The sequence below is a fragment of the Sapajus apella genome, unplaced genomic scaffold (assembly GCF_009761245.1).
Source record: "Sapajus apella isolate SASKATOON/1434 unplaced genomic scaffold, GSC_monkey_1.0 scaffold28, whole genome shotgun sequence".
NCBI lineage: Eukaryota > Metazoa > Chordata > Mammalia > Primates > Cebidae > Sapajus > Sapajus apella.
Window position 1 is genome coordinate 16802524 of NW_022436968.1, and position 26949 is coordinate 16829472.

Sequence of the window (26949 nt, forward strand, 5' to 3'; positions counted from 1 at the left end):
TATTATCAGCCCTCCATCACTAGCCCTCTGGACTATCTTATATGTGCTGTTTGTCACTTTCTCATTTTCTTCCCCAACCATTAACTTAGTGATCTCAGATACCAAGCAGGAGAACATGGCTACAGCCGATTCAAAACCAAGCCCAAAATGTTTAATTCACTTTTTTGGATTTCTCTTCTATTGCTTTCCTTATCCTTCCCAGTATTATTATCTATTCTCACTTCTCTTGGTACTGTAGACTGAGATCTTCAGTCAAAAGCACAGGTTTTTGTCTTGGTCTTCTTTTGTCCCCAGAGCCTGGAACATGATAAATGCTTAACAACTGCGTGTATAATGAATACATGGAAGATGGAATTAAGGAAGTGTCTTTATTAAGCTTTCTGTTTCTAGGAATCCCAGGGTTGGTCTACTTCTCCCCCTTCCCTGAGAAGCTCGTTACTTCATTTCCATCAGATCTCTCCTCAGTGCTTTTCTTGTCTCCATACACAACACTGCTGCTCTATTATAACAAGTCTCAGGGTAGTAAATGTTCTTTGTTGTTGTTGTCTTATAACAGCTTTATTGAAATATAACTTACCATACAATTCATTCAATTAAATGTGCAATTCAATGAATTTCAGCATATTCAGATTGTGCAACTATCACCACAATCAATTTAGAAGACTTATTACCCTACCCCCCAAAAAACTCATACACATTAGCAGTCATCCCCTTCCTCTCCATCTAGAAAGTAATCTACTTTCTGTCTGTATGGATTTGTCTATTCTGGACATTTCCTATAAATGAAATTTTACAATATGTGGTTATTTGTGAGTGGCTTCTTGACTTTGCATGATATTTTTAAGCTTCTTTCAAGTAGTAGCACATATCAGTGCTTCATTCCATTCTATGGTTGAGTAATATTCCATTGTATGGATATATCACGTTTTATTTGCCTATTCCTCAACTGATGGACATTTAGATAGCTTTCACTGCATATCGGTAAATATTTAACAATTAGCAGTCCATTAAAAAAACCCTGACACATAACATTTGCTGTTTCCATGGTATAAACATTCCCATTGTGACTGATTGCAAGCTACATGATGTGACTGAACACAGAATTGGAAAGAGATTTTAAACTAGGCGCTTGTGAGTCCTTATAAGCCAGTTTCAACATATCACTAACCGTCTTTACTGAGAGATCACTCAAGTGACCAGAGACGTGGCTACATGCAGTAAAGTTTCCATACACCATTACCTAATAATAATAATAATAATAATAAAAGTAATACAACAGCTAAGATTTACTGGGCACTTTTTATGTACCAGGCATTATGCTAAACATTTTTTTTTTTCTTTTTAAATCTTGATCACCACTCACCTTTTGGAAACTAGCAGCTCCAAATTACCAGGATTCTAAGCTTGGTTTACTGTCTCTTAGCTGGTCTCCCTGCTGTTTATTAAATACTCCGAACTCTTCAGGACTTGCTTCCTCTACCTGGTAAACTCTTCTGGACAAGGAAGGATGACTGTACTGTGTTTCGCACCCTTCCTCCATGTAATCTACCCCTGCCTCAGGTACATGAATTTGGTTAAAGTCATGAATTGCTCTCATAGGAAACTTTATTTGCTATTTTCGGGGAAATGAAATTCCATTAATATTTACTGAACACCCACAAGGCGCTGGGCAGTGTTAGCTAGTCCCAAGAATCCTGGGAACCAACAATCCACAGTCATATCCCAGAAAAACAACCCTGCCTGTCTCTGAGGGTAAACTACACCCTCGATTCCTCGGAATCCGCTTCAGTTCGGATTCCTGCAAAACCAACGCTACTGTCTCGGCCTCCCACTGGGCTCCCGCTGGGGCCTCCTTGAAACGCTAAAGGATTAAGCGGCGGTGAGTAGGGAGGGTGAGTAGGCGGAGGTAAGGGAGCAAGAAGCGGGGAAGGAACAAGGTGCGCCTCCCTCTTCTAATCTTGTTCGAATCAGGAGTCCTGTACCCAGGCGCCGATTCCAGCCGTCCAGAGACTCTTCCAGGAACCGCTTGGCAGCCTGGGCCGTGGACTTTGGCTGGTGTGGCGTCCGCTGCTCCCTCCTCCCCTCTCCTCCCTCCAGGCTCCGTGCCTCACTCAGGGGCGTGTCCTGCCCTACCTCCCTGTCACAGTGGTCCACTTAACCGGTTACAGCAGCAGTTCCAGCGGCAGCGGCGGCAGCCGGAGCAGGAGCAGCGATAGCTTCGGTTTCCAGAGCAGGAGCTGGGGCAGCAGCAGCAGCTCAGTGCCGAGCACCTGTGCGAAGCAGGAGTAGCAGGACCAGGGGGTGGGGTCGGTGCCAGCCACTCTGAGCCAGAGAAGGAAGGGGCACCTCCCGGCCGTGATTCCACTGCTGGGAATAATCTCCAGGGAAGGTGGCACTGAACTGGGAATACTTACTGGTGGGGGTAAACATGTGCAGGAACAGCTAGAGGCCTCGCGACAGGTAAACATTTGGCCCACGAGTAGATAGGCAAGGAAAGCTGTCTGGGACCATGGCAGCTTCCTTCCTGGACTTTGAGGAGGTGGAAACTTTCCTGGACAGGCACCCAGAGTTGTTTGAAGATTACTTGATGCGGAAGGGGAAGCAAGAGATGGTTGAAAAGTGGCTGCAGAGGCACAGTCAGGGTCAGGGGGCTTTAGGTCCAAGGCCCTCTTTGGCTGGTACCAGCAGCTTGGTTCACAGCACCGGCAGAGGTGGCAGCAGCGTTGGTGGTGGAACTGGTCCAAATGCCTCTGCCCACAGCCAGCCCCTTCCTGGTGGTGGGGACTGTGGTGGGGTTCCCCTGAGTCCCAGCTGGGCCAGTGGCAGCAGGGGCAATGCGAACCAGCAGCGGAGAGCTTCTCAGAAGGAGCTAAGGAAGAGTTTTGCCCGCTCCAAGGCCATCCACGTGAACAGGACCTACGATGAACAGGTGACCTCCCGGGCTCAGGAACCCCTGAGCAGTGTACGACGGAGGGCACTTCTCCGGAAGGCCAGCTCCCTGCCCCCAACCACAGCCCATATTCTCAGTGCGCTGCTGGAATCGAGAGTGAATCTGCCTCAGTATCCCCCTACAGCCATCGACTACAAGTGCCACCTGAAAAAACATAATGAACGTCAGTTCTTTCTGGAATTGGTCAAAGATATCTCCAATGACCTTGATCTCACCAGCCTGAGCTACAAGATTCTCATCTTTGTCTGCCTTATGGTAGACGCTGACCGCTGCTCTCTTTTCCTGGTGGAAGGGGCAGCTGCTGGCAAGAAGAGTCTGGTCTCCAAATTCTTTGATGTGCATGCAGGAACCCCTCTGCTGCCTTGCAGCAGCACAGAGAACTCAAATGAGGTGCAGGTTCCCTGGGGCAAAGGCATCATTGGCTATGTCGGGGAGCATGGAGAAACGGTCAACATTCCTGATGCCTACCAGGTAGGACTTTGCATTGTCCCCTTCTCCCAGAGCCCCGCTGGCTTGGGAGATGAGCCTTTGGTTACTATTTGGCATCCAGGAACACGTTAATTTAGGTTCTTTACAATACAAATTTTGCTATCTAAATTCTTGAGTTTAGACTACTTAGACTGTTACAACATCTTTGATGTGTTGGTCTTTTCTTAACAGCCAGTGCTTGTGGGAAATTCATGTGTCACCCAATAACACCACATGTTTCTCTGTCAAGACACTTTGTCCTTAACACTTTGACACTTTGGCTGGTCTGGCATCCACGGCTCCCTCCTCCTGTCTTTAAAATATCAATGTGTGGTATTAGTACGTGTTTGTGAGTTGCTAGAAAAAGATGTGTGCTCCAGAATTCCAGTGTTAAGATGAGCATTTTGGTGTCTTTGATGTCTTTTGGGGACCATAATGCATTTTCGTTCTCTAATTCAATATTGGAAAGGAAACAAAGTGCCTAACTACTTCCCTGTTCCCTTCTCAGGATTAGAGTTGCACGGGTTGTAAGGTAAGGAAAAGAGAAGAGAAATGTCAGGGGGAAAATTGGTCTGTGACCCCATTTGTGCCTTCTTAGCGTCTATTTTAACTGTTTCTATTGTTGAGATTAGAAAGATTGGACAGATAGAGGGACTAGTTATCTTTAGGCTTGAATATAGCATTATCTGCAGTCAGCTTTGATAGGACTGAGCAAGTGGGTTTTTAGTTTTCAAAACAAACAAAAAATATTGATAATTAATTTAGCAACTCCAAAGCCAACAGCAGGGTAAACAAGTTAGTTTCAAGTGGAAAAGGAAACCCAACATGCTGTCATCTGGGTTTTCGGAGTCTTTCATTTTCACAGTAAGTTGAACTTGATATTAGATGCTGGATCTGAAAAACAGTTTTAATTTCTTCAGTATTTATTCACTGGATGTGATGAAACTGGATGTTATTTTTTATGAGACTTCTTCAGGGTTCATAAGAATTGAAAGTTCTCGTCCTTGATTAGGAAAGTTTTGTAGTCATCTGGTAAGTGCTTCTTCCAGTGGTCTCAGGGAGCTGCATGTTATCTAGAGTTTAGTTGCTATTGCTGAAAATAGCAAAAAGAGTGGGAAGGACAGTAAAGGTAAAATTTTATCTATTTCATCTGAAAGTTGACAATTTTACATAGAAAACTGACTAGCTTGTACTAAAGCCAAGTTTCATATTTTAATGAGATATCTGTAAACCTAACACTTTAACATTAAAGGATGTTTGTCAAAATGCCATTTTGGTTAACCTTTTATTATAGATTAAGTGCATTGTTCATCATATCTTTCTTGAAGACTTTAAGAGTTGTATGTGAAGCAACCAATGAATGTTTTTCAACAAGTGTTTATTTCTCTACAATCCTAGAAAGCTATGGGAAGAAATATAAGCATTTAATAATTCTTTTGTTTAAGATTCTATAAAAATTTTGTTACAAATTATTTTTAGATAACTAAAACAATCACAAATTTTTTTCTTTCCTATTTTTTTCCACATCCTCATCGTATGCTTGGGCTAAAAAAAAATCCCTTCCTAGTTCAGTAATACTTATTCTAGCCTGGGGTTGCAGCCTTTTCTCTTTATTGCCCTTATTTTAAAAAATCATTCCCAATTGATTTTCTTCCATTTCTATAGCTTTTATTTCTTACTGTCCTCTTTCAGGCCCTAACTTTTATTTCATACTGTCCTTTCTTTAAGAGCATAATTCTCAGCCTCCTCAACAGCTAACTTGTCTTGCTGCTGTCTGGGATTGTGGCTGTAGGTGTCATCACAGGCAGGGGAAAGCAGGTTTTCAGCAGCTGCTGCTTCCTGTGGACTCTATCCTTCCCCTGCAGAGTGGAAAGCAAAATTGCCTTTTAATATTTTTGGAAGCTGACATTGGGAAAGAGGAGTTTTTTTCTTTTCCCCCCTAGAATAGTAATGATGGCCATAAAAGGGGACTGGGTTGTTGGGAGGACTGGCAAAAGACAGGTAGGGGAATGGCACTATATGGGTGGGGAATTTACCCTTGGTTTACTTGCTTCCATTTCTATCTGGTTAGAAAGTTTCTCTTTTCTTTTTCCATTGGCTTCTTTTACGTATCTCTGTATTTTTAACTTGGTGTGGTTTTCTTCATGTTACTTATGCTACTTTTCTTTGATAAAGCTACTTTTTTTTTCTTTATTTTGATACGCCACAGTCATCAATGATGTGATGTTGGGAAAATTTCTTTATCTCCCACAGCCTCAATTTCCTCATCCATAAAATGGGGACAATAATACCTACCTAGCAAAGATTATTTTTGTTTATTTCAATAAAATGAGATATTGTGTCCAAGACCCTGAAATAATTCCTGGGACATTGCAATTACTCAGGGAATGGTAACAGTTTATGAAAATAATGATGATATCTAGTTTGCTGGTGTTCCTTTTCTCTCTCTTTACCTTATTTTCAGTTGTTTTTCTCATTATCTGGAACTGAGATTGAAGTTGGCACATTTTGACCAGCCTCATCCTTTCCATGCTCCACCTTAAATTAAATATTTTAGAACAAGCTTTACATTCAAGGAACATAAAAATATCTATCCTTCCATTCTCTACTTAAAATGTTCCTAAATGTGGTTGGTAACACCATATTCTAGCCCATCAAAAGTTCTACATTTTGTTCCTTTTAGTAACACATGCAATATAAACTTTTCATAAGGCTGTCTTACGGAAGGATGTTGCCTCCTTCCCTAGTTCTAGCATTTCTCCATCCTTTCCCTTTTCTGGTGTTACAGATTTCTCTAAATGAAAACTGACAACCTTCCAAAATGCACATTCTCTTGTCAGGATGTTTTAATTTGTACTATATATATGCAGGCATCTTGAAGTTTCTATGTAAATATGTAACCATCCTTCCTGATTTTTTGTTAACTACTGTATTTTTAAGGTTGTTTCTTGCTTGGCTTCAGATAGTGTACTTTTTTTTCAGGAGGTAAGATTTTTTTAAATCACACAGAATTTCCACATTCAATCATTTGATAATTACATTGATGATCCTCTTGGGGGTTCCTAAGATGGGCAAGGGAAAGGCATTGAAGACACAAAATTATGATGATAAGCGTGGCATTCTGGAGTTAAGGGTAGAATATTTAATAAAATGCTGAAACTGAATAGAAGTTCTGACTGCCCAAAACCCCTCAGTTTATTTTATTATTTTTCATTACTTTTCTCAATTAGGAAAAAAGTAAATTGCAAATGAAAAAAAAATTCACTTTTAGGTATCCAGTCTGGTTCATAGTGACTGCAGTTTACCTTTCCCTCAGATAGTTATAAGTTATTTAACAGCCCACTTTAATATAGTAATGAAAAAATTGCCCTCAAGAGGTTGAAAATAAGAGCATTCAAGTAACAGATGTTCTCTTTGAGATTATTCTAAGCATTCAGAATATAGTACTTTAAACATTCAAAAAAATTGTGAGGTGAATTTTTGTTAGTGTTGTTAATGATAATACAGGCGTTTGTTTGATGAGCTCGGATGTGAAAAGCAGCAGTATGTTTTGTTAGATGAACTAAGAAGAGGAAAGGGGATGACGCTGAAGGGTTACAGATGTGCCCGCCTTTCAGAAGGCCTGATCTGTTACACAACAGCTTCGTTTATTCATTAGCTCCAGTAAACATGCACAGAGACAGCCTATTATTCCCAAGGCTTTGGGTAGAGGGCCTTTGGGTATACAAAGGTGGCAGGATATGCTTCTGCTCTCCAAGGGTGTACAGTAGAGGGCCATGTATTGTTCACAAAAACTAGTACCAACCTATACAACTAAATGATGTTAGTCTTGGAGGAGTGTGGAGTCACTTTGTGACTGGGCTCATGATGAAAGACTTCATGGAGGAGATGTCATTCGAGCTATAAATAGGATTAGCTTTTCCAGTTGGAGATGGTTGTGGGGTAGGGAAAAGTGATCCAAGTCCAACAGAATGGCTTCAGCAAAGACACAGTGATGACCAAGCACAAAATATGTACAGGGGAGAGTGCGTGGTTTAATATGGCCAAAATATTGCATATGTCATATAATTATTTGCAAAAGTAAGGTGAGGACAAAAGAAGAAAGGACATTGAACACTTGGCTAAAGAGTTTGAACTTCACCAACAGTAGGCCTTAGGGAGACACTAAAAACATCTGAGCATGATCAAAGTGGTGCTTGCGTGGTAGCAGCAGCTGAATGGATTGAACAAGGAAAGGCTCAAAGTTGTGGAAATAATTAGGAGCCTACCGTGATGGTCTGGTGGAGCCATGATGAACAATTAAACTCAAGCAGGAATAGTGGGAATGTGCAGAAGGAGACAGATGGGAGGTGGCCTGTGGGTGTGGATTTGGGCAAGGAAGAAGGAAGGGCAATGATGACTCAGATTCTAAACACAGGAGTCATGAGAAAGTGTGATACCTTTATCCAGAAGAGGGAGAGAAGCTGGGTTAAGGGGAAAGATTTTAAGTAGGGCCAGCTACAAAATTTGTGGAGCCTAGGGCAAGATGATAAAGCAGGACTCTGGCTGATGTTAAATAAGTCAGTCGTCCTTCCCAAGAGTGTGTCCCCCAATTCATAGCAACCTCCACTCTGAGAGTCCTAAGGGATTGCCACCTCCAGGGTGGGGTGTTCTTAGTATCCGGATTGAGATGGGGCAAGGGGCCTCTGCTGAGTTGGCTGCCGGATGTGCCATGCTGCTACCAGCTCTGGGTGAGGAGAACCACAGCCTTGCTCTTCTCTGAGATGGCATGAGGCATGAACCTGCCCCTTTCCAGACCCTCTCCTAGACCCCACCTAAGATCAGAGTGCAATGGCAGACATGGGATGTGGGCCTCTCCCTCAACCCATGTGACTTGGTTGCTACGTCTGGTCTTAGGGCAGGAGTGAGACTGGGGAGGATGGATGGGGCTGGGACACCAGGGAGCAGGGATCAGGTGGCCAAGAACCAGTCCTGCGCAGGCAGTGGGAGGGGAGACTACATGTGAACCAAGGTTTTGGACTCCAGGGCTCATACTCCATTGTTCCATTGGACTTCACTTACAAAGCACAAATTCAATGATAAAATGTATTAAGAATCTCACAGCGCATAGCATTAAACTTCAAGCAGGAGTCTTTCATGCCACTGCACTGGTCACATGCTCATGAAACAGGCCCTGGTTTTGAGTCATATGGAGTCTAAGGTGGAGATCCAGCCAGCTTTATCTACTGCAGCCCTTCATGAGGCCTCAGCACCATCCTAATAGAATCACACACTGTTTACAAATGCCTGGATACTGCTTTTCTATTCCTGTATTTTGCATCCTTTCTGCCAGGACTGCTACTTCTCCATCTTTGCTCATTTAGAACCTGCTTGCCTTCTCATGATATGAGAAGGGAGAGCTGAGTGCCTTATCCTTGAAGAGAGCAGTTGGAAAACAACACAAAAATTATACACCAAGTTGTATTTAAGAATGCATTGTAATATGCTGATATGTATTTATTATATATATTCCTAATATGAATAATATTTAATACTTCATTGAATTTCAGTTTTCATTTTAGAATAATCTCCATTGAAATAATCACATTGAAAGTGTTTGCCTCAGATGGAATTAATTTTAGGTGTCTAGAAAATTCAGCAATGAGAGTGCTTTATTCCCTGATGAGCCAGTGCTGACAGATATGGTCTACACTCTTGTGACTCAGTTGCTGAGATTTGTCTAAAAAGGCAGATGTTGATCTTATTCCAGCACTGGTATTATAAAGGAGTTTCATGAAATCTTATTCCAGCTTTGCACATGGTGTTAAAAAAATTTCCTCAAGCCCACAAACATGTTCACTAGCTCAGAACCAGAATTGATTTTGTGTTTGAAGTAGGAAACATTGCTATTTCAGCCTCTCTTCCTGACAGACACATGATCATGATAAACACAAGGACAAATTGCATTTGCTGCTTTGTACATGAGGATAGATTACAGAAAGGCACAGTTCCTACAAAATCATGGAGAGGTAATTTAAGGTTAACTAAATTTTTTCCCAACCTGTAAGCTAAATGTTTACTAATATGGCCAATTTATTTTGGTTCCTGAGGTTTGGGTCACCTGTTTATTGACAAGCCTGGCTTAATATGGAAGTTAGGGTTTCATGTTGAATATAGTGTTGAAGAGTCATACAAACTTTCCTCTGAAACAGCTTTGAGTTGTTTTATAGGAAAGTCAACAAGATCCTTGAGGTACATTGCTTGCTGCTTATTTTAAGGGTAGTATTTTGCAATATAACCACATTCTTTTGGAAAGTGAAATTTGAATCAAAAAAGGCAGTTTAATCATAGAAGAGTGCGTTAAGTTGCTAATATTTTAGAAGTTTCAGTTCCTGGTCATTTATAGGCATTGAGGCTAAATTTATTTATTCATTTATTTGGATTAAAATAGTAAAAAAGGGAAAAGTGGTTTCACATATTAAGGATAAATTATGTTTCCTTTCATAAAAGGAGCTTTAGGCTCTTGAAAATTCAGGACAAGAAATCATTTTTACCTGAAGAAAAAAATGGGGAAACCTACAGAGTGTCAATTTTTTTTTTTTTTTTTAAAGACAGGATCTTACAATGTTGCCCAGGCTGAACTCAAACTCCTGGGCTCAGGTGATCCTCCCACCTCGGCCACATGAGTAGCTGGACTATAAATGTGTGCCACTGAGCCCAACAGGGTGTCTACTTTTTTTTTTTTTAACACGATAACAAAATTGCATTTGCTGCTTTGTACATAAGGATAACAAATTGCATTTGCTCCTTTGTACATGAAGCTTCACTGCGGATGAATAGTAACTTCATTTATGGAGTACTAACTCTGAGCGAGGCAGCTCATAAGCAAGCATTGTCTCTTTTTATCCTCTCAACAGTCCCCTGTTACCACCCCCATTTTACAAAAGGAGAAACTGAGCCTTCGACAGGTTATGTAAATTGCTTAAAGTAACTCAGTTGGTAAGTAAGGGAGCTGACTCCCTTATGCTCTTCAAGTTATTCTGTTTATTCTTGAGATTTTGTATCCCTGAAGACACTCCATAAAAGGTAACCTTGACCAAACACACCTACAGTAAAGAGGTGGCTTTGATCTGGTTTGTGAAACCCCACAACCTCATTAAGTCCATTTGCTTGAGAATTGAATTCTTAGGCTACTAATAATATTGTTAAACTGTGAAAGGCTCAGAGTGTGACAGAACATGCTTTAGATTTACAGTCAGGAACGGTGGTTCTATTTCTAGTTCTGCCTTAGTTTTTTAGTTGTAATATAGGGACAATATGTCTAGACATGTCTACCCGATAGAATTTGGTAAGCCTCTGATCATCAAATCTAATCATTAGATTGCAATGAGATAATGGAAAAGCATTTTCAAACGGATAAAGTCAGAAATGTAAGGCTGTATTAATATTTTTAAATACACAGTCCAGCAGGCTTTATTCACTGTTGTCTCTGGAAAAAACTTTGAACATAATAGGAGACTTTTGATCTAAAATGTGGTAGTACCTGTATCGACTATATTTCCAAATTTTCTGTATTCTTGATGTTCTGGCGTTTGAGGCCTCTGACCCTGGAGAGATTGTCCCTCCCAAGACTAGCTAATTTCTAGAGAGAGTGAAGAACACCCTTTTGAAGGTATCTTTGATATATAAATCAGCCAATACAGAGCCCACTCCCCTAACTTTCTACTTTATCAAACTCACATATATCCAGACAATATTTTCCTTGCCCTGAATCACCCAGGGCCAGGTACTCAACATGTAGAGACCACTCCTGTAGCCCACAGTTTGCCAAAATTATTCAAACTAGCCAATCCTAAACTTACTCAGCTACCTACCCTGTCTCACCTATCCTTCCCTGAAGACGCCAGTAAAGGTTCCCCATGCTCTGCCTCCATTTCTGCCTCTGGACAGACCCTTGGCCCTTCCCTATGTGGCCCTGCACAACGTGCTGTGCCTCCTGTTTCTAGAGTCTGTGAGTATGAACTTTCTTTATGACAGTCATTTCTGTATTTGCTTTACCATACCCGATTAAAACAAATCCCAGGTACGTTTTAACATAGTACCACACATACACAATGCCTTAAACACAAGAAATGATTACTCTAAAATGTAAAGTGATCAAATGCTTTAAATGAACATTATGCTGTCAGGATTTAGAGGCCATAATAAATATTCTGCCTTTGACAAGCACAGATATGTTAAATTTCTTGTTATAATTGATCAACATGCCTATTTTTCTAGTACAAAGTGCAATTTCAAAAGTATACATGGGATCCCTGTGGAATAAATCCCCATATGAAGTTTCCAAGTTGATGATTTGTAGTTTTATTGTCAAAATACCAAGAATTTTTTTTTAATGGCGGTATTTGGATCAAGCACTTGTAAACTAAATCAATTCTAGCAGCTGCCATTAAATAATAAATGAACACTAAATCTTTTCATGCTTGTAATCAAGGTCTAATAATTTATTAGGCTAAGTATATCTATGACACCATTTTATTTTAGATGTGTTTACTCTTCCTTTGATGTAAGCATCAAAGATAGGCTTTCTTTATGTTTTAGTGTTTGGAAATCATGGTACTTTTAATACTAGCATTATCTTTTTTGCATTTATGTTGTATGTACTACTTTATCAGATTACCAGAATGTTTTAACCTTTGCTTTTTTCAATTGAAAAAATTAGATGGTACTCCTTTTTCATTTAAATGGCTGTGCACAGTTTAATGAGCTAACAGTTTTTATGGGTATTTAGCAACTTAATGTGCATGATTACATATTTAAAGTTTTAATAACAGCTGTAATGACATTAAGAACCGCAGGCTTGGGACATTGTGGGAAAGATGATCCCAGGGTTGCTAAAGAAACCACTTTGGATTTTTGTTCTTTTCTGAATAAAGTCTTCTGGAAAAGTAAAGCTCTAATCTTCTCTCCCTAATGGCCACCCTTATGGATACTCACATTTCCTGTTAGCCTCTTCTTCCTTTTGCTTCCAGAGAACGACTAAGTGAGAGGGTGCATACTCTGTTACTCTGTGCAACTGCTAAAGTAGCTTTTTTTTTCTGTCTTCAGGTACGTGAGACTGGAGTCAGATCCTTCTTATTTGGGCACTGGCTTTGAAAGCCCAAGACAGCCATAGCCATAGCAACTCCTTTTTATCATAACCCTGAGATTATCATGCAGAGAAGCAGAGGAGAGGAACCAGTGGCAGCAAATGTGCCATTAATTAACCAAGCAGGGAGAGGATCAGCTGGGAGTTGAGGCATCTCTCCCCTCTCTCCTTTGCATTCGTTTTTAAAAATGAATGAACAAGAGGAACAGCCTCTGATTTGGTCCTTTCTTTTACTCATGCCTGCTGTGAATAGACAGAAAGGAGCTTTAATATATAAAGGGAAGGAAAATATTTTTCTGCCTCTAACTTAACCAAATTGAGATTATATGCTATGTTAAATTAAAGAACAAAAAGGTCAACTGGGGAAAGAAAAGCTTTTGTCATTATAAGAATGTTTCATACTTAAGACTTTGGGTTTCTGTTGAAGAAAAAACTAATTTTGTTCTTCAGAAATAGCCTCAGAAGAATCAGGATCAACCATTCCTGCAGGTAGACATATAGCAATATTAATCACTTCTTGTGACTACCTTGTGAGTTTATATATTTAATGAAGAATTGCCTGGAAATAATTTAATGCAGAATTATATGGAAAATTATGAAGGTATAACATGGAATAGATATACTTTCTCACTACTGAGTGAAGTTAAACTTTGCTTCTTAGCCACCTCCTCTCTTTACTCTTCCCTTTTGATCTGACCCCCGTGCTTGTATTCTAACTTAGCATCTACCACGAGATCTGGCATAGAGTAGATGCTTGGTAGATCATGTTTGAGTAAGTGGAAGAGCCTTTATTTTGTCTCAAGACTGACACACACTGATGAAACCATTATGTGGGTTAGATTTCTCAACAGGGGTGTTATTGGCGTCTTGGACAGATAATTGTTGTAGGGAGGCTGACCTGTGCATTGTAGGATGGTTGTTTAGTAGCATCCCTGACCTTTCTCCACTAGCTACTTGCCTAGTCTGGACAATTAAAAGTCTCCAGACATTGTCGAATATCCTCTGGAGACAAAATCACCACCCGCTCTCAACCAGACATAGAACAATTTGGCAAGAACCATATACCACCTTAAGAATAGTCGCAACTTCTCCAGCCTGGCCAACATGGTGAAACTTCGCCTCTAGTAAAAATGCAAAAAAGTACTCAAGTGTGGTGGCACACACATGTAGTACCAGCTTCTCGAGAGGCTGAGGCTGGAGAATCCCTCAAACCTGGGAGGCAGAGGTTACAGTGAGCCAAGATCACACCACTGCACTCCAGCCTGGGTAACAGAGTGAGGCTTTGTCTCAAATAAAAGGAATATTTACAATAGCTTCTGTAACAATTCCAGTTATCCTAAGAAAAATTTTATGGGTGTATGCAAAGATTTGTCTATATGAGTACTTGTATTATTTATAATAATAATAATACTAAATTATTAATCCAATCATCCAACTAGAGGGTTGGATGAATAAATTATGGTATGTTATAAAAGGGAATATTTAATCAGAGGAAATTGGTCACAGAATACTTAAGTGAACAAAGTGTATTCAACAGTCTCAGTTTTCTTAAAAACAGAAGCATAAGGAAAATGGTAGAGTGCCTCATTTTCAGAATCAGACTGCATTCGATTCCCAGTTTCACCATATCAAAGAGCTGTGTCATATTTTACCTCTCTAGTTGCTAGTTTTTGCAATACTAAAATGAGAATAACAATACCTACTGTCTTAGGAGGTTGTCAGGATTAAGCCTGAAAAGTGCTTAACACTGTCACTTTGGGCTCAGTAAAAAGTAATTAGAATACTGCATGGTGAAAGGGTGGAGGTCAATATGCCAAAACATTGGTAGAGGTAATCTCTTAGTGGTGGGCTTATGAGTAATTTTTCTCTTCTCTTTTTGTTTTATTTTTTCCATGTATTTACTAATTAATACTTAAAGAAACCATATTTGCTTTCTCAGATATCCTTCCAAAGCTCACTAATAATAAATTGTTATTTTTATTATTAATAAAATATTTTTATTAATTTTTATATAATATAGTAATAAAATAATTATTTTATTAATAATAAAATAATATAATTAATAAAATTAATAATTTATAATACTAATAAAGTATTATTATTATTAATGTTGCCCTCCGTCTCAAGCAGGGCCCAGGGTACAGGTATGGGGTATGGAGAGAGTCAGTGTCTCAGAGTGGGGCTACTACTGTGTAGCACACAGGAGTGACACAATGGAAGCTCATTTCTCACTCCTCTGAGGCTCAGCACAGGTCTTCCTGATTCATGGGTGACTCTCCTCCTCCAAGAGAGGATTCTTTCCTTCCTGAGCCTCCACACCCTAAGCACGGGACTTCGAAGGGTGCTCTCGGCATTAACAGCCAATGAGCAAATGAGGGAGGAGACAGGGAGAAATGGCGAATGAAATGAGAGATTTTCCTGTCCTGTCAGGAAGTGACACACATTTCCTGCTCATATTTCATTGTCTTTCTAGACTCTAGAACTCAGGGATGTGACCATAGCCAACTGCAGGGAGTCTGGCAAATGTAGCTTCACCCTGACCCAGAGTAGGTCCCAGCCCCAGTCTCATCCTGTCACTGCATGCCATCAAGGTTCAGGGCCTTCAAGCAGTGAGCATCCTCTCCAGCAGGTCCTCATGATTTTCACAGGCCTGTGCCTGTGTGCATGATTAACTACCCATAACAAAATCTGAGAAGGAAACCCACTTAGGTTTGGGAAAGGGATCAGAATAGCACAGGGAGATGATTCTTCCTGTTACATTTTTTGCTGTTCAGAATGGATTGGAGACTAGGACTCTGGGGAATAGGCCACTGGAGGTAGGAAATTTGCTAATGAGATTGTTGCCTCTAAGCTCTGAGGATTACAAGGTTAAGAATTGGGACCAGACCTAGCTATATAATTTATAGGACTCAATGAAAAATGAAAACAGAAGTCTTTCTGGGGACAGGGAAGTCAATCCTCCCTTCCCCCAGGCCAGCCCCTACAGATGAGCAAGCCCCAAAAGATGACAGTCCCTGTGCCTGAATGAGCTTGCTACCTGATCAGGGGTGGGCAGGAGGCCCCCAAAGAGTCGCTTATTGAACATGCCATGGTGCTACCAGCCTGGGGTGGGAACATTCCAGGATGGCCAGGGCCTTGCCCCACTCTTGAGACACTGACTCATACCTGTACCCTGGGCCCTGCTAGAGATGGAGAACAACAGTAGAACACAGGTCCCTCTGTTCACTGACCGTGTTGCAGCCCTGAGTAGAACAAGGCAGGGGTCTTGGAACTGGGGCAAAAGGCAGAGGCTGAGAACCCATCTGTAGGCTGGACTGTGTGAGAACCCCTGAGGCGTGCTCCATCAGACCACATACACAAAATTCAAATTCCAAAATAAAATTATTAAGAATTTCAAGATAAAGACTGTTGTGCATTAAACTTCAAGGGTGGGTGTGGGGTCTCTTCTTGGCATAGGGCCCTGGGTGACTGACTGCACTAGATGCAGTCTCATGGAGCCAGCCTGGGATGAGGCCTAAACTATGACTTTGTCAAGGTAAACAATGAGGATGGCACACTCTCCATGGAAGTTCATCCTTTTTTTCCACTAACTTCCATAGTAATTTGTCGGTATGACTCTTGCTATTTATCCCACTTTTAGTTGCTTTAATTTTGGCTCATCTGTCTTTCTCTCCATTAGACTGTGAGCTCCTTGAAGGCAGATGCTATAATTTTCTTGGCTTTGTAGCACTCCCTGTGTTTGGCGCAGTACCTAGCACATAGTAGGTCATAGTAAGTAGATACTCAATAAAAATGTTATATATTATATGAATAAATGAGGAAAAGGAATTGTATTAGTCTGTTCTCATGTTGCTGATAAAGACTGGGAAGAAATAGAGGTTTAATGGACTCACAGTTCCATGTGACTGAGGAGGCCTCACAATCATGTGGAAGGCAAAAAGGAGCAAGTCACATATTACATGGAGGGTGGCAGGCAAAGGGAGAACTTGTGCAGGGAAACTCCCATTTTTAAAACCATCAGACCTTGTGAGACTCATTTACTATCAAGAGAACAGCACAGGAAAGATCCACTCCCATAATTCAATCACCAGATTCCTTCCACAACACATGGGAATTGTGGGAGTTACAACTGAAAATGAGATTTGGGTGGGAACACAGCCAAACCATATCAGGAATATAATGAAAAATTCATTCACAAGGGAAAGTGGCCTAAATACCAGTACTGGGTTACAAAGACAGATTAGGACCGGGGGGTTCAGCTAATGCTGAGCTAGGGCACTGGTAGGCTAAGGGTCCTTGCATTTTCTCATACATAAGGGTAGGACAGGTTCCTTGGTCAAGTGGTCAGGTGCAGGGCTATCACGGTCCAGGCTGTGACTGTTGGAGAGATGAGAGTTCAGGAGACCAAGCAATTCATCTATTACCAGCAGAGAAGAGGAATGAACAAGGCTGGGAGAATGGAGCAAGAAAGATATCAACTATGACTCCAGTGGTGATGACGGAGTTAATAATGGCAATGTTGGAGCAAAGAAAATGTAATGACTGTGGTGATATCTTTTAGGCAAAGCAGAATGACTTGCTACGGAGAGTATAAAAAGTCAGACTGGGAGCTCTCTGATGTAAGGGTAGTAACTTGAAGCACATTAATGTATATAAAGAGCCAGAACTCAGTCTTTGATGAAAGCAAATGCTCTGCCACCACCACCACTTCCGCCTTCCCCTGAAGAACCAAGAGCACAGAATATTTATGTTTTTCTAGTCTGTAGTTACGTACTTGTTTCCAGGAAGCATCCTCCAAGATTTTCAGATTTGTTTTAGGACTCAAAATATTTTTATTTGAATTATCTACCATTACCCTAGAAAATATTTAACCCCTACAATTCTGCTAAAGTCATCTGAGACCAGTTTTGTTAAACAGCTAAATGACATTTCCAAAGACAGTGATCACAACAGTTAATGCTCCAAAGCTCAAAGGAATAGTTAAATACATTTGTGACATGCTTTGGAGTCCCCTGAACTGCTGGCTACCTCAACATCTCCTCTTTTCTCTTTGTCTTTCTGTGTTTTGCCTCCTCTTTCCATTTATTTGTCTTGTCCTTTTCATTTCTTCTTTTTGGACATCCCACACCTGCCATTCCTTTTGTGTAATGTTTTCACCTGGCCCGTCCCATTTTTCCCCTTCTCCCTCCTTCTTTCCTTCTTCTTGCCTCTCTTTCTCTTCATTCTCTTTTCTCATTTCTTAATCCCCTTCTTGCCTGCTATGACCTTAATATCAAACTGATATAACATGAAAATAAGTATTTGTTCCCAGTTTTTAAATTTTACAATCAAAATTTTAAATCTCACAGGCCTCCTTCATAAAACAATTGTTCCTTTTTTACTTCCAGGTGCCCTGTGATTGTAACCTTTTTTTTAAACATTTTAAAGTCATATACATGAAATATTTGTTTTTCTTTTAAATATACAGAGTTCAATTACATTTTAAACTGTTACCCCACATGGCCCTTGGTTGTAATTTGTTTTCTATATTGCAATGTCTTGCAATGTAAAAAGGACCTTGCCCTTCCACTCTAAGTAGAACAAGTGACAGGGAAATTTGTATTTAAACACTTGGTATACAACATCCAGGCTTTTATTAAAATGAGAACAATGATAAATATTCTCTCTTTCATATATTTCTTAGCCTGGTATCTACCAGGGGCCCTTAGCAACAGCACCACGGAGGTACCATGCCAACAATTCTCAGGCTCATTGATTGAGGTCTGTCTCTGTTAACCTAGAGTTCCTGATGGTGAATGTTCCCTGCAGGACTCTTTCTTTTGTATACAGGAAAGAAATATTTTCCATCTTCCTGAATCCACCAGGAACCATGTGGGATAATCACCTTTGTTATTATATTTCTTTTCCCTCAATATCTTAATGCTCCAAAACTTGCTTAGTCGTTTGTAAAATTCAGCCACAGGACTTGCTGGTGCCCTTCTGTGAAAAGTCATCAAAGGGAATGTCAACCATGCTTTAACAACTGTGTAGCTGTTTTTGAGAGCTGACTTTTTTTTCTTGACTAAAAACTACACAGAACCTTCATATCTGCATTTTTCTTCATTATTTTTAGCAGAACACAATCCCTGGGCCTGTATGTGGAAGTATATTTTAAAAAAATCATCCCAGCTTTCTTAAAGATACTTTTTTTTCTTTCCTAGATAGAGGAACCAATGTATTATGAATGCATTTCTTATTCTCAAATTTTCTGTAAGTGTACAAAGCTAAATAATAAGGCCAGTTTTTCAAAATTTGAAATAGAACACCGTGAACAAAGGAGCATCAGACAACTTTCTCTATCTTTTCCTGCAGGAAAATACCTTTGATAACCTTTGATAATAACCTTTGATAACCTTTGAAAATACCTTTGATAACCACTATTGCCTAAGGAGATGTATACAGTAAAATAATCATGATAATAATAATTATTACAATAGAAATACTAGTTGGCCCATTATTGATTTTCTCCTCGTAGAAATTCCATCTATAAATTCCTTAGTCAAAGTATTTGGAACTAAAAGTAATGTTTTCAATATTTGAATATGACTTTGAGCCTGGCACTTTAAACACAAAAAGCTAGGTCTTATCTTTGATTCCTTTTTTTTATTCACCTCCCATATTAGGTTCATCAGAAGGGCCTTTTGATTTACTTGTAAAACAATCTCAAATCTGTTTACTTTTCTCCGACTCTACTACCACAACTCTTACATATGCCACTGGCACTTTCAGTGCCAGTATCAAAGCCACAGTCAAATATTGGATGTTAAGATTACATTCAAATATTGGTTATTCAAATATTCAAATATTAAATATTTAAATATTCAAATATATGATATTTAAATATTCAAATATTGGTTATTAAGATCTTCATAATAACTTTTTGAGAAAGGTAGAGTAGGTGCTGTCCTTTCCCTTTCATAGATTAGGAAACAAGCACTGAGAAGTTAGGTCCTCTGCCTGAGCCACAAGGCTACACTGTTAGGGGAAGGACTTTGAGTTCCTCTCCCACTGTTCCTCCCACTCTTAAGTTTTGAGAGGACCCAATGCATACCATCTCTCTTCCCTACCCTGAACCAATTGAGATGAAGAAAAAAGACAAAAAGAAATGCATATGGGGACATCAAAATATCACATTTATGGCTTATGAAACAGATATTGGGTATGGGCTTATATTTATAAGCATGTATAATTCTCAGCTCCAGAATTAGATAAACCTATCCTCCCAAGCACAGACAATGCTGGGTGCCCACAGTCCTCACCATGTATGGGGCCTGTCCCTTTGGAAATTATAACATGAAGGAACTGAAGCCATGCTCTTTGGGGATGGCCTGATTCCCCAAGATTAAAGAGAAGAAGGAGCTAGGTTGTGCATGCCCAGTTAGTCTCCCTAATTATCTAATCAAATAACTCACCCTATCTTTCTGAGGAAGAGTAAGGAATGGGTCCAAAGGCTGAAGGGGTTAAGGGAAGCCTCTCCTCATGGAAAACAGAAAAGGGGGAAATATTGTTCCTTCTCTCACATATGCCATACCACCTCTCAAACAGGTGGTTTTACCTGGAACATTGAGAGAACTCTTTCTTTCATGCCACACCCCCATCCCAGTACTCTCTTGCCTTTGCAAGAGATATCTTCTTTATCCTCAGTTGCCCGAGCCAGAACCCTAGTTGTTACCTTTAATTCCTTGCTTTCATTCATCTACCTTATTAGATTCATCAGAAGTTTCTTCTGATTTACTCCATGAAACAATCTCAAATCTGTTCATTTTTCTCCAACTCTACTACCACAACTCTGATTCAAGTAACCATTATCTTTCACCCCGATTATTGAAACTGCTTCCTCACTGTTCTGTCTACTTCTGTCTGCAACTATTTCTCATGTAGAATGTTCATGAGCAAAAGGAGTTCATCGTGGGTAAGCAGAGGATGGGAAGGTAGAGCTAGATTATTCAAGGGCCTTGTTATCTTAGCCACCTTCAGTTTGAAGGCAGTGAGCTGTGGAAGGCCTGGGAGCAAGAGGGGACATAGATGTGGGCTGCCCTGCACTCATCACCTATGGGAATGCAAGCAAATGACCTGGCCTCTCTGGCCCTCAGAATCTCCATATGTGACACAGAAGGGTTAGGAAAATGACTTCTAAGACTCTCCCAGCTCTAAAATTCCATGTTAATTGTGAAAACACAGAGGAGAAACCTTACAAAATAATTCTGCCCCCAAATTTTAAGTTAATAGTTTTGTAGCAAGTTATTCTTGGTATTGAATGAGGCTCATGTCTGATCTGCTGATAGTATGACCAGTGGCTGCCCCATGATGTTACCAGAGGGGCAGCTGCTGGTCATACTATGCCACCTGACTGAAAGTATAGATGAGGTGACTTGTAACAAAGCTCTGTTTGTGTAACAGCATGTCGTTTTATGTATCTTTAGGATAGCTGGAGCAAAGCCATTCCTTGATACTGCCACTGGGTGATAGTCTTTTTTTTTTTTTTTTTTTTTTAAACAGACTCTGGCTCTGTCACTCAGGCTGTAGTGCAATGGCATGATCTTGGCTCACTGCAACCTCTGCCTCCTGGGTTCAAGCTATTCTCCTACCTCAGCCTCCCAAGTAAATGGGAATACAGGCATGTGCCACCACACACGGTTTTTGTATTTTTAGTAGAGACAGCATTGCACTGTGTGGGGCAGGCTGGTCTTGAACTCCTAACCTCAAGTGATCCACCCATCTTAGCCTCCCAAAGTGTTGGGATTATAGGCTTGAGCCACCATGCCCAGCCTTGGGTGATATCTTGATGAAAGAAATTATCTGGGGCCAAGTTTGTTTCTGGGTCTTCCCATCAACTGTAATAAAGGATATTGCCAACTATCGTGTCATAGGATCTGAGTCCTTTTGTGTCCAAGTAAAAAAAATCACAGAAAGTTTTTCTGCATAATTATTCATCTAAGAATACATAATAAGTCTATAGGAATAAGACAGGCCCTTGATGTAGGAATAGTGGACAAAAGATATATGCCTCAAACTAACAACTTCACAACCTCTAATTCTTTTATAGTTGTACGCCCCTCAAGACTTCTGGCTTTTCCAATTCTAAGAGTCTCCAGACATCTCTGAGGACCCATCAGCAGTGAACAAGTTAATTAGTAGTTAACACTAACAGAAATAAATTGACCACCTGATACGAGCAATAATGGGACCCAAGATAGGTTCATTGACCAAGAACAGTAAAGAAAAGCTGCAGGAGAACTCATGATGAACTGACTAGCTCAGCTTTGCCAAAAGCCAACCATGTTTAAGTCAGTCCTGCCTGACTTGAAAGGGGCAATCAACAGCCTTTCTTGACCTTCTATCTACCGTCTCACTTTTAACTCTATGATTTTATCATTCTGAAGTTCTGACCCCAATTCTTCAATTATAAAAACAAACAAGAAACCTAAGTAGAAAGGAAGTATTGATGGTTACAATGCAGAGATTAACTATTTCCCCATGTGATATTTCTATAATTTCTTAGACAACCTACTCCATGATTGTTTCACATGGTAAGATTTATTATAAATTTTTCCAAAAGTGAACTAAATTCAACATTATAATAACATAAGGCTTCTGGTGATAAAACTTCATCTATACATTTTATAATTCTCAAAGGATGAGCTGCAAAAAATTTATTTTTCAATTAACACACAGGTGAAGAGCTTGTATCCACTATATCAACCAACCTGCCTCCCCCAAAATTAATAGTAATAGCTAATATTTATTGAGAATATGTTATGCACTAGGCACTATGGTAAGATTTAGTTATTTCATTTAATCCTCACACGGTTCTGTGAGATAGATACCATTACTTCCTACATTTTTCATGTGAGAAAGCTAGACTTGAATAGGTTTGGTAAACTTGCCCAAGTTTATACAGCAAGTAAGAGGCAGAGCCCAGATGCAAACTATTGTCCAGCTCTGTTGAGATTCTGCAATTTTACCACTATGGGAAATATTAAGGATTACGCTCAGGTTCTGTTCACATGTTCAATGCTGGATTCCTGTCCATGAAAGAAGGCTCTTTGACCGAATATGAAGTTAAAAAATCTGTTAGAATGCATTCCAGAAGCTGTGTTTTTGTTTTTGTTTTTTTTTTTTTGTATTTTTGAGATGGAGTCTCACTGTATCACCCAGGCTGGAGTGCAGTGGCGCAATCTCAGCTCACTGCAACCGCTGCTGCCTGGGTTCAAGCAATTCTCCTGCCTCAGCCTCCCAAGTAGCTGAGATCACAGGTGCCTGCCACCATATCTGGCTAATTTTTGTATTTTTAGTAGAGACGGGGTTTCACCATCTTGGCCAGGCTGGTCTTGAACTCCTGACCTCGTGATCCACTGGCCTCGGCCTCCCAAAGCAGAAGCTGTTTTAACCATTCACATCCACTGACATAAGGTAACTAATTATTTTTGTGCAAAGATCCCAACAATTTTGTTAGGTTTGGAGAGTCTGGGACAAGATGCCTCAGGAAACTTCGTGGTTTGCAGTATAATTCATTAATGCCTGTGAAGGCGATACTACTACTACTGACAGTAGTAATAGATAATGCTTATTAGAAACTTTCTTAATTTCCCCAAGGTCACACAGCTATTAAGTTGGAGAGCCAGGGCTTGAACCCATGTTGTTGGAGCCACATTTTATACTTTGAGCCACTACAACCTGCTGTCTCCGGTGTGGTGTGTGAACAATGAGGGGAGGTCTGTTCAACACATCTTTTCACAATGCCCTTTACTAAAGTCATGAGACAGTGTTGACAAGGGCTAAACAATATTTCTGGAGGCTATGATGTGGGTGTGCAAAATGGATAGTTTCTTTAAATATGAAAGGCTTTTATTTTTCATCACTACTGATCAGTACCAAAACCTGCAGGGAAGGAATCTATTTATATTACTGGAATTAACTGGAGGATATAGTTAACAGATTTCCTGCAACATTTTAGAGAATTTTCAAAGCAGAGTTGCTCTATGCAGATCTTATATTTGTATTTATCCATTGTAAAGCAAGAGATGTACAATTTGTCTCTGAGAAAAAACTCTAGTGTATACAAGCAAGCAACTTATTCTAGAAAAATAAATGCTGCACATTTCTCTTTACTGTGAAACTTTTTGTAAACTCTAGGTGACCTGTAAGTAGGGCACTGAAGTTACAGCCATACCAGTGATCTATTGGTCCAATAGTTTTTTGCTGTTTGGCTACAGGGAATGTCCTTTGGGGGCATTTGTTGCCTTAGTCATGGATTGGTTTGATTGCTGGGGCTAGACACCTACTGAAGCAATCAAAAATAATAAGTGGAGTGGGGCATAACATCCCAGAGAAAACATCTAGGGACAGGATTTGGGAAATGGAGTTTCTAATGCTTCTTCTAGTCTGATTCCTGTTCTGTATTCTGAATGTGGTGATAACGTTTGTGTAGCACTTTATGACTTACAAAATGCTTCACCATACACTATCTAATTCATCCTTGCTGCTCTGAAAGGTAAGAATTACTATCATCATTTAAAGCGTAAAGAAACAGTCTGAGAGAAGTTAAATGTCTCAGAGTTTTGGAGCTGGGTAGGGGATTCAGGATTTGTGGCATCACGTGCAGTGTTTGTTATACCTCCCAAGAACTTCCTATGTGACCATGATCATGAGAGGTTTAACACAAGGGTTTCTATCAGAAAATCATACATTTTACTGATATATATCAACTTTTTATTTTTGGAAAATATGGTAAAATCGGGATTCTTCACTTCTTTGGTCACTGCATTAATTTTATGAAATGGACTATTCCTGGAGAAAGATGTTTGAAATATATTTGCAATTCATGATGCTCTACTCTTCATGAAGCAAGACCTTCAAGATTTGGGGTAGATATTTGATTTATTCAATGTTTTCCTTCTGCAGAAGTCAATCTTTGCTAATATATTTAATCATAGACTGGAAAAAAATAAAATGACCAAATGTTGAAGTGGTCACAAGAAGAATGGCAAGCAGTATTAACTTCTCACTCTGTTCTAGTACATTAGACTGGACATAAACTACTGTTTGTACCATTGACAAGTTTCTTTATGGTTTTGGAGCTATATTAAACACCAATATGGGCAGAGGCCTTGAGGACAAATTGCTAACTCTTCAAAGTAGCATAGTGTGGTGAAAAGAGCCCAGGCTTTAGATTCAAGCATGTGAGTAAGCATCCTGTCTCAATTATTGGTAAGTTACTTAACATTAGGTAAGTTAGTTAGCTTCTCTTAGCTTCGGTTTCCTCATATGTATAATGGGGCCAATAATATCCACTTTGCATGGTTGCTGTGTTTATTCTATGTAGGCAAATCTCTGGCACAACCTGGTGGAGTAGGCTCCTGGTAAATGACAGCCATCATTGCTATTATCTGAGGAATCAGTAAGTCTCGTAATTATCTCAATTTCTTTCCAGTTTAAACTGATCACAAGTCTCATTTAGTGCCTGTCTTAAAGGCTAGCTCACCACATGCAGTGCTGGAGTAATTGGTATGACGCTTATGTCTCCGCTTGTCTGTTGGCTTAGAAGATCAAGATTCAAAGCCAAAGTTATGAGCCATCTGCCACTGTAAAGCCAGACTATGTTGTTGCTCTCTCTTCAAAACAAGTTTTGATGTCTGAAGAACCTTGATCTGTCTTTTCTGGATGGTCAAATCTGTGTACCTTAGCAGGATTTGGCTAATATCTTGAATTTAGTGTGAAAGGAGGACTCGGTGGACACATTTTTTGAGGAATTCATGCTATTTATAAGGCATCGATGTGAATCATCTGACCATGACAGATACTGTCTGTTAGGGAAACAGGATTGATTCTTACCAAAAAAAATATATACAGTTCCTTGAGTTCCATTTCACAAATGGTCACCCAGTACCTAATATCAGCCAGATATGATATGATTATAATAGTATAAGGCTGCATTGCATAAACCACAACCAGAAATTATCTTTGTGACAATATTAGTTAGAAACTATAACTAAAGGCAAATGATTCATTTTTATCCTGTAAAAGGAGAAAAAAAAACCTATAAAATCTTTAGCATCCATGGGTTCCTCATCACCCATGTCCAAGGGGGCTGGTTGTCCCTCATCTCAGAAAATAGCTTCAGGTGTTGCCTCCTACCATTCTCTATAATGATTTAACATGAGGTTAATACACAGCAGTTTTGCAGCAATAAGCAATGCCTTGGTTAAGTGCTCTTGCCCCTAAGTGTAGGATTTTTAAAAATATCTTCTATGTAATATAATGTTAGAGGCTTCATGGCAGAATATCTTGAATGCTTGCAAGATTTTGAAATCAGGTTTACCATTCTGAATGTTACTTAACAAAATTGCATACTGAGGCCCATTGTGGGGCAAATGGAAAGTCTGTCATGTAAAGCAGATTAGCTACACATTAATATCTTTCAGTTTGCCACCAGTTTATTGACTTGGAATAGCCACTTACTCTTTAAAATTGTATAAACAAGGGGAAAGTTCCATGTTAGATCTTTCAGAATATGAAATGGATCAAATGGATTTTGTTTTTTTTAGACAGTCTTACTCTCTCACCAAGACTAGACTGCAGTGATGCGATCATGGCTCACTGCAGCCTTAAACTCCTGAACTCAAGCCATTTTCCAGCCTCAGCTTCCTAAGTAGGTGGGACTACAAATGTTTGCCACCACACCTGGCTAATCTTTTCTTTTTCTTTTGTAGAGACGGGGTCTCACTATATTGACAAGGCTGGTTTCAAACTCCTGACCTCAAGTGATTGTCCCACTTCAGCTTTCCAAGTGTTGGGATTGCAGGCATGAGCCATCACACCCAGCCTTAGGATGAATTTTATCTAATTATATGTATCTTTAGAATGTTTGAATAAGAACTATTTATGAGATATGTGAAGCCAGCTGAGGCTGCATAAGAAAATTACATTTGCTAATTGTCTTCTTTCCTCACACAAGAACCTAGACACATTTAGAAACAGAGAAAAGGAATAGTAATGTTTGCACAGTGCCTTTGTAATTTTTTGAAAAGAAAGCAAAAACCTTTTATGTGAGAAAATTACTTTTGTGTGATCATCTAAACTTTGGGGCATATAATTAATATGGGCCTAATCAGAAATTTACGTTCAAGGTAGTCCTTTAATTTGCAGGCTAGTTCAGCTGTTTTGTAACAACTAGGGAGATAATGCTTGAAATATTATCTTTTCGAGGAGAAAAGGATACAGGGCAGGTATGAAACTTCCAAAAGCAATTTAGTGCTTTTGATACCTTGGCAATGAAATCTGTCATCCAAAGTATTATGGAAAAACTTGGAAAACTTACCATGCAGACTTCCAAAGTACTTCCAAAGAGGAATTTCGTGCTTTT

The 26949-nt window shown here is 39.8% G+C and overlaps 2 protein-coding genes across 5 annotated transcripts in view; one reads left to right on the forward strand and one right to left on the reverse strand.

The window, feature by feature from the left end:
- RBM45 (RNA binding motif protein 45) overlaps positions 1-26949 on the reverse strand; it is a 485504-nt gene that overhangs the window by 49019 nt on the left and 409536 nt on the right. The gene's annotated exons all lie outside the window — the stretch shown is intronic.
- Positions 1657-26949, forward strand: part of PDE11A (phosphodiesterase 11A) — a 385263-nt gene continuing 359970 nt past the window's right edge. The window contains exon 1 of the mRNA XM_032292833.1: positions 1657-3421. Within this exon, the coding sequence (XP_032148724.1) occupies positions 2510-3421 (912 nt within the window). The 5' untranslated portion in view covers positions 1657-2509. The remainder of the gene's footprint in view (positions 3422-26949) is intronic.